This window comes from Podarcis liolepis (assembly GCF_965112155.1).
Source record: "Podarcis liolepis genome assembly, chromosome: 1".
NCBI classification, from domain to species: Eukaryota; Metazoa; Chordata; class Lepidosauria; order Squamata; family Lacertidae; genus Podarcis; species Podarcis liolepis.
In genome coordinates, this window is record NC_139554.1 from 81817772 (window position 1) to 81825779 (window position 8008).

An 8008-nucleotide genomic window follows, 5' to 3' on the forward strand; every position below is an offset into this window, starting at 1 on the left:
TGCTCAACTCAGCTCCACTTTTGTCATTTCCCTCCCTGTACATATTTACAGAAAACAACTTTTCAGAGAAAGCAGTGCTAAAAGAGTTGGTCTTTAATGAATAGGTATTATACAGTGTTGGTTTTGGATGGGAACGCATAGATGAAAGATGAACATTTCAAAATGGCAAGAGGAAAAGACGGAAAGTAAGCAGAGAAAGGAAAGAAATGGTTCTTTTTCCGAGGTGGGGGATTTGGTTCTTTCCAAATGTTCTTGGACTGGCAGAAACAAAACAGTATGTGACAGGGTCGACAGGGTGCAACACTTCTACTGACCCAAATCACCCACTGGGTATGCCTGTTGTGCTGCGTTAACTCTGAGGCTCCTGCTACTACAGCAATGGGCAACCTGTAGCCGCCCAAATTCTACTGGACTCTTAGCTCCCATCTGACTCAGTCAGCAGGCATCAAGGATGATAGGAGTTTTGAGTCCAGCAAAATGAGGGCACTGACAGGTCCCTGATCATGGCTCAAATGGAAAAGCTCATTTGGACTGCAACCTTTTCTTCTTCTTTAGAGGTCTCCAATTACTACAACTCAATTTCTCCCTGTTGTATGGAAGCCACTGGCCAGGGCTCTGATCTCAAAATGACCTTGCATAACGCTGCAACGCTCGACAAAGAAACAAAGAAGCAAGTTAAGGTTACAACAGGAAGAAGAAACATCCCAGGATTCTGCCTTCTGCCTTTTTTCACACCAGCAATTTCACATCAGTCTCCCCTTCCGAATCCTTCCGATGCACAACACCCATGGCTTAGGGAAGAAGAACATATGATGGTCAAAACATGAGAGCCTGACAACCAGACTTTAGCCTGGTATGCAACCAGAGCCTGTACATATTTACACAGAAACAATCCCCAAAGTTATTGTTCTTGCTGGTTACGATTAATTTAATGGACTTCACCATAAGGTTCTAGGGTGGGTTGCATGTCATGGACCACCTGAATGAAGCACAGTTTGGGGACCCTTGTCCTAACTGGAGAAACAGTGCTGCAGGAACTTTAGCTAGAAGCTGTTTTGCTCCCCTGTGCTCATCCCAAGAAGTTCATTGGACTAGTAAGCAGTGGCGTAGCGTGGGGGGTGCCAGGGGTGCCGGCCGCACCGGGCGCAACATTTTTGGGGGCGCGTTTGGCCGGCCCACCTCGAGGAAGTGGGAACCTCTCCAAGGCACAGCGTGCCGTCGGTAGAGGAAAAAAGCAGCGCAGCAGCAGCAGCAAAGTCGGGAGGAGGAGGAGGTGGAGCGAGCCTGCTAATTCCTTGCTGGGAATTAAGCGGCTCAAAGAGGCAAAGGAAAAGAGGTGGAGCCGCTGGCCCGGAGGGGAGGAAGCTGGAAAGAGCAGCGCGCCAAGCGCACGTGATGCAAAGGGCCTGCCCAAGTGCAGGCTGAGCTCCCCGTGGCAGGGGCGGAGGGAGCCTCCCTTCCTTTTAATGGGCAAGCATTTTCACGCGGGGAATCGACAGCAAATCCTCGGGCAGCTCTCGGGGAAGGGGGCATTTGGGAGAAGTGTGGACACCTCGGTTGGTTGGAGCGCGGCGATGAGAACGCCAAGGTTGCGTCTCTGATCCTCGTTTGGGACGGCTGCATATTTATCCCTGCATTGCAGGGGGGGTTGGACTCGATGACCCCCAGGGTCCCTTCTAACTCTATGATTGGCGGGGGGGGGGGGGGACTGAGAGGCTGGCCTTAGGGACAGAGGCAGATCTAGCTGCTCCAGCGCCCGGAGCGGTGCACATGCCATGGGGTGAGTGTCCCAGGGGGAGAGATGCCCATGGGGGGGTGGAGCGAGCTGTCCATGCTGGGCTGCTTCCTGGGGGGTGGGGAGCCATGCCGCTTTGCCAGCGCCCTTCTTCCTTTCCCTCTTCCTTTTAACAGCTATGGGGAGGCTCCCCCCCCCCAAGCAGCCCGGAAGCGAGGGGCAATGGCGCGACGCCGGCCCACAACTCCAAAGCCTCCGCCAGCTGTCAAAACAAAGGGGGAAGGTGGGGAAGGCCGCTGGCAAGGCGGCGCATCTCCACCCCTTCCCCTGACGGCTCGGGGTAGGCCTGGGAGTCACGGTGCGCCGAATGTCATCCCCCTCAGTGATGACACTTGGTGTGGACCGCCCCCACCGCCCCCTTCCTCTGCCCCTGCTTAGGGACAGGCAGAGCCTGGGCTCCTCGGAGTTGACAAATGGAGGGGACCAGCAGCTGGCCAAAGAGGGGAAATATGATTGACTTATTCGCAGAATCTATAGCCCTCTCTACAGCTGAATTCTCCCCACTCCCAAGAGTGGGGAGCAAAGTAATGAAAACAAATAATAATAATAATAATAATAATAATAATAATAATAATAATAATTTATTTAAGCCCTGCCTATCTGGCTGGGTTTACCCAGCCACTCTGGGTGGCTTCCAACAGAATGTTAAAGTACAATAACCTATTAAACATTAAAAGCTTCCCTAAACAGGGCTGCCTTCTGATGTCTTCTAAAAGTCTGGTAGTTGTTCTTCTCTTTGACATCTGGTGGGAGGGCGTTCCACAGGGCAGGCGCCACCACCAAGAAGGCCCTCTGCCTGGTTCCCTGCAACTTGGCTTCTCATGAGGGGACCGCCAGAAGGCCCTCGGTGCTGGACCTCAGTGTCCAGGCAGAACAATGGGGGTGGAGATGCTCCTTCAGGAAGAAGAACAATTTACAAAATCTTTTAAACAGGTCCATTGAAAAACTAATCAACGTCCTATTTGTCTGGGGGGAGGTGGGGGGCAGTGCCTGCCTGCCCCTTTCAAGCACGGCTGGGAAGAGGCCTCTGCAGGCTGAGCAGTGGCGTAGTGTGGGGGGTGCAGGGGGGGGGCCGGCCGCACCGGGCGCAACATCTGGGGGTTAGGGTTAGTGGGCGCAAATCCACGGGTTAGGGGGCGCAAATTACTTCCCTTGCCCCGGGTGCTGACAACCCACGCTACGCCACTGCTACTAGTAAGAGTAGATCAAACTTCCAAAGAGATTGAACCCAGTTCTCACCTACTTCCCAAGGAGTATTTGCAAACAGATAGGAATTTCCAGGAAACAGCATAGTCATTCCAGGTCACAAATCCTGATAGAGACAGAGAAAAGAAGGAATGGTCAAGTCACAAATGTTGTCAGTGCCACAAACAACTCCAAAGCATGGATCCAAGATCTGAGTAACTTGATTAGGTCCCAACTGATTATCTATACTGCTGCATCATGCTAGCCTGCCATGAAACAGTTAAAACATGAGACTCTCTTACAGGAGCCCCCCCCCCCAAAAGAAGCACATGTTTTCTAGCAGAGGAGCCACAGGATACTACTGAGAAATCATGGCTACTTCCATACTGGACATTTATTGTAGAACAGTTCACTCACTTTTTATAGGGCATCTTCACGATGTCATTAACAAAATATTCTCCTCTCATGTTTTGTCCGCTCAGCTTCTGTGGATTCTTTCAACCCCCAGGGTCTGCTTCCTATTTTATTACCCTTGTTACCAGTGTATGAGCACACACACAGAGACACACACATGCCTAAGCAAATCCCTGATCCCTCCCAAAAAAGCGCTTTGCAGGGGAGGGGAGTTTGTTTTTCACCATTTTGCAAAACCCAGGATCCCAAGTAGTGTTCGCCTGCCAGTCCATCAGGCTGTGAAGGAGGAAACGTCCGGTAATCAAATTTGGAACCATCTGTCCAGACAAAGTCTCCTTCCTAAGGAAAGATCAACAGAATCTTGAGCTAAAACATTCACAGAAAGAAAGGCTTGCTAAGTCAAAAAAAAGAGGAAAAAAACACACATTGCATATTGTACAAGGCCTATAAAAAGCCATGGAAAAATGGGGGGGGGGGGTATATGCCACCTTTCAGGGCAAAGCCCTCCCAGTGTGGATCACAAACAGCATATATAAATATATATATAATTAAGCTGAACTTTTGGCTATTCTGAATGGCTAAGTCAGCATAGTGTACCTTGAAAGTGTCATGAGCACCAATCCAGTAGGCCTTTCCTTTGGTGTGATCCAGTGGCTTGCCCATCAGGTGAAAAATGAAGTCATTCTCTTCTGGGCTGTGGATGGAGGCTAGGTGAGAGTCCCTGTCATGCCTCTGGCAAGCCATCTGGGGGAAAATGCAGAGGGAAATAATTCACTTCCTGCTTAATTACAAAAAAGGTCTGTTTCACAAGAACCAAATATCTGTGCAATGCCTCCCTCTTAGAGTTTGAAAATCAATGCAATTGGTGTCTAAATACTTTCAAATATTTCCCCACAACCATAAGAACTGCGTATCTCAACACAGTACCATTAGAAAGCTCAAAAATTCCATTATTTATAAAACCAAGATGATTTTCCTTTCTAGTTTGAAACTGGACAAAGAAAGTTGTTTTTTGTTATTTATTTATAGGCATTCATAAGCCACTTAATATATTAAAATCACTACACGCTGATCTCTAAGTTACCTGGTGAAGCAACAAAAACTTCAGATCAATCTGATGAAGTAGAACAGCTGTGTTTCATTAGTATAACTGTTTTGTAATGAAGTATAGAGTTCCTCTGGTTGCAACTGTTCTTGCTCTCATCAAAATATGCTTCCCATTTATCATTTTGCCATTTTTAATTTTGCCCAAAAAATTAAGGATGTTAGAAAAGCTTGCCCTTCACTGCTTTGGTGCAGATCCGTCATGTATTCCCATGGTTTCAACTATCACCTTTTAATCAGATGCTTTTGTGAAAGGCAAATCATTCAGCACTCGGTTGTTTAGCGAGTGGAGGCTCCACCCAGAGCAAAATAACTGGCAGCAAAGCAGAAGCAGGTGGGTAGTTGGGTGGGTGGTTTAAAGGCAGGGGTGCTGTGACTGCGTGTGTTTGTGTTTGGGGAATCCTGCACTTTGTATATGTGCATTGAGGTGCTCTTTGTGTGTTTAGGACTGCCTCTGGAGACTGTCACCTTTCTGCTGGAGGGATTCAAGCGCATGCCATCAATTGAGGTATATAGCCTGATTTCCCTACTATAGCCTTTCCCCAGTACTTCATAAGTACCCAGGGCTCACAGGGCAGTTCTCTAACTCCCTGCTGCTCTCAGATACCAATCCTGTGACAACATACAATGTTGCTAGATTCTGCACAGCAGCACTCAAAATTCATCGGAGGATGACCCATGCCACAAACCAGTTTTAATGAACATATCAGAGTGCTCCGTAAATTAATACTTAAAGTCTTTTATGTATCAACCTTTTATGCTCTTCCACACCTGCCCAGTGCTCCTATCCCTTCTTTTAGCTTCTTTTAAATTCTTACAGACTTTTATATTCACCTTCTGTTTTAATACCTTTTAGCTTTCCAAAACACTTTTCAGATTTTAAATGATTGTATCCCACCCTTTTATGCTGGTCTATGACCGTAATAAAGATTTGTATTGTATTGAGGTGTGCACAATTAAAGTAGACTAAAATGCACTAATGCAAACATATTAACTTTCAAAGAAGAAACAGACTTTTTGTGGTTTGGAAAGCAGTGGGGAAAATCTCATTGAGAAGTGTCGGGTGAAGGCATCAGAGCACATCCATGGCTGAGAATGGTACCTGCTTTTCTCCTGCTTAATTTCTGTTAATATGTGGCAGTGCTTGGCTACGTGGTGACATATTTCCCTGCTCCCTGATAAACATCAGTGGCTGTCCTCTTCTGGGGGGGGGGGTCGAAGGAGAGCTGGGGGGCAGAGCATTGCATCATTATGACACAAGTAATTGCCACTAGATGATATGCCAAGGGGGAAAGAGAGAGTTGTGTGTCTGCCTGGCAGGAAATAAGTGTTGGCATTTAATCTGACCTCAGTTTTGTGTTTTCCACAGTATGTCCAAAAATAAAAAGGTTGGTGGACAAATCGATTGTATTTCTAGGTAATCACTATTTATTTTCCCCAAAAGGACAGCAAAGACCTCTGCAATATGTTTTTCCACAGAGCAGCCTCCACTTCTCCTACAAATCTGGTCTAGTCAAGGACATGTGACTGGTCTGTTTCTGTCCCCTTTGACATCACATCAATCACTTGCCTCTGCATCGGTCCAGGTCATTGGTTGTGTCACAGCTTTATAGCAGGCATTCTGATACTGCACCCAGCCCCTCTCACAAAAGCCACGGGCACAAAGGCATGTTTGGGAACAGGTACCTGAGGCAAAGAGAAGGAACCAAGATGGAATTAAGAAGTTAAGTCACCCTGCATTTCAAACTCTTGCACACTCCTAGAATCCTATTCTCTTCATTTACAAAGAGGCACGGGTACTAATGAACATGGTGGCCATAAACCAAATGGCACTGCTATCTTCTGCCCCAGTGAGACCAAATGCAGCCCTCCAGTTATCTTTCTAGTCCTAGAGACTCCCCAGGCAATCTCTGCCCCTTAAGCCACATGCCTTACCTGACCATCTCTGCACCACCTCTGAGTGCTCTTGCCTGTCTGAAACGTGTCACTGCTGGTGGGGAGGAGGTGAGCGTGCATTTGTGTGATTACATTGCATGTGCTTGGTTGCCGCGTGTGTGTGCATGCGTGTACATTGTGCATGTAATATTCATACTTTCCCTGGTTTGTAAACATACCCGTGGCAACCCCTCCCCCCTCTTCCTTTTCAATGTGCTAAGCCTACAAATCTCTCGTGCTCCAGTTGTTTCCCTTGATGCTTTGGACAAATCATAATTTGCCTTCAAAGGATAATCAGAAACCACAGCTTTGGAGAGGTTTCAAGCATAATTTCCCCAGTTCAGACACAGTGGGCAAACTTCCCAAATCAGGATGGGACAGTAACTGAGCACAAGGGGGGGGGGGAGAGGGTGAACTAGAGGTAATGCTGTAATATAGGTCACTGTCTGCTATTATCATTTCCCATGTTATAGATGGTAGGCTGAGAGACTGAAGGCTCCTGTGCTAAGTCAGTGCTATCTCAAACTGCTAAAAATCTTTGCACTGTAGGAATTGCTCCACACAGGAGAGAAATGGTATAAAAACGTCAGTTATGAGCTATTGATTCACAAGTCCAATGAATCCCACATGCCATCTAGCCCAGCTCACTCCCTGATGACATGATATCCTGTACTTTAGAGCATCCCACAGCAGCCTTTGTTGGATTTCCTCCAAGAAACAAGAACAAGGTATATTGTTCTGGCTATGAGCTGCTGTTTGGCTCAGAAACATTTCTCCCGAAAGGTGAGAGCAAATATACCAGCCCATTAGAGCAAATACAAAACAAATAGGTTGCCCACCAGTGGAGTAATAGGCCTGCCATTGTTAGAAAGAAGCATTCAACAGTTAAGAGGTTTTCAGGATGCATCCCCAATCAATTGCACTGCTGAACTCTGTGGAGCTTCCTTTCAGATAGGCATGCACAGGATCCAAATGAAAATGAACACCTAATTACTTTCTTGGGCAATCAATCATTACTGACATCAACTTCAAGTTTTAACCTAATTTGCCTGTGTGCTTAACACTTGCTAAGGATGTACATGGTGTAAAAAAAGCTTGTCAATTTATTAAAAGTCCTTGAATTCTTATTTTCCCTATTCAAAACACTAAATCAGTCTAAACTCACCATGGATGAAGGCAATCAGAAGGAAGGCACAGAGAGCAGTCCAAGTTCCCATTTCTGCAAGAAGGAGCGAAGGCGTGGAAGTCCAAAGTTGCTCTGTGCTGTGGAGAGGAATGGGACCTGTTTTATAGGCTGGCCAGCTGTATTTGAAGAAGAGCAATTTGAAAAAAGTGAACCGGATTCAGGAAGTTCTTAATCGTTTTTTAGATCTATGCAAATCAGGGGAATGCTTGTTTTTTGTTCAGTTTATTTCCCCTTACCTAATCTCCCAACCACACTATCCCAGCAGAGTCAACACATCAGAGGGTCTGTGTAATCCAGGAATTAGTACACTTCACTCCTTCCAGAGCTGGCCACATTTTGCCACTGAGGCAAACCACAAAATGGTACACACACACCCAACCAGGGAAGAC

General features: G+C 46.8%; 1 protein-coding gene across 1 annotated transcript; it reads right to left on the bottom strand.

Annotated features, from left to right (window-relative positions):
• Window positions 1-72: 72 nt before the first annotated feature.
• Window positions 73-7755, bottom strand: LOC310704978 (snaclec 3-like). Its single transcript, XM_083499055.1, has 6 exons — window positions 7599-7755; window positions 6069-6184; window positions 3992-4138; window positions 3619-3733; window positions 3035-3107; window positions 73-791 (listed from the first exon to the last, which is right to left on the bottom strand). The coding sequence occupies exons 1-6, from the start codon at window positions 7648-7650 to the stop codon at window positions 749-751; spliced, it is 546 nt and encodes a 181-aa protein (XP_083355181.1). The 5' UTR covers window positions 7651-7755; the 3' UTR covers window positions 73-748.
• Between the last annotated feature and the right edge of the window lie 253 nt (window positions 7756-8008).

Bases quoted from the DNA above. Each gene is read 5' to 3' on its own strand.
- LOC310704978 (XM_083499055.1), bottom strand. From the start codon at position 7,650: ATGGGAACTTGGACTGCTCTCTGTGCCTTCCTTCTGATTGCCTTCATC. The intron at 6,185-7,598 runs GTGAGTTTAGAC...TCTTTGCCTCAG, and splicing joins TCTGATTGCCTTCATCCATG to GTACCTGTTCCCAAACATGC. The intron at 3,108-3,618 runs GTGAAAAACAAA...TGTCTCTATCAG, and splicing joins ATCCTGGGTTTTGCAAAATG to GATTTGTGACCTGGAATGAC.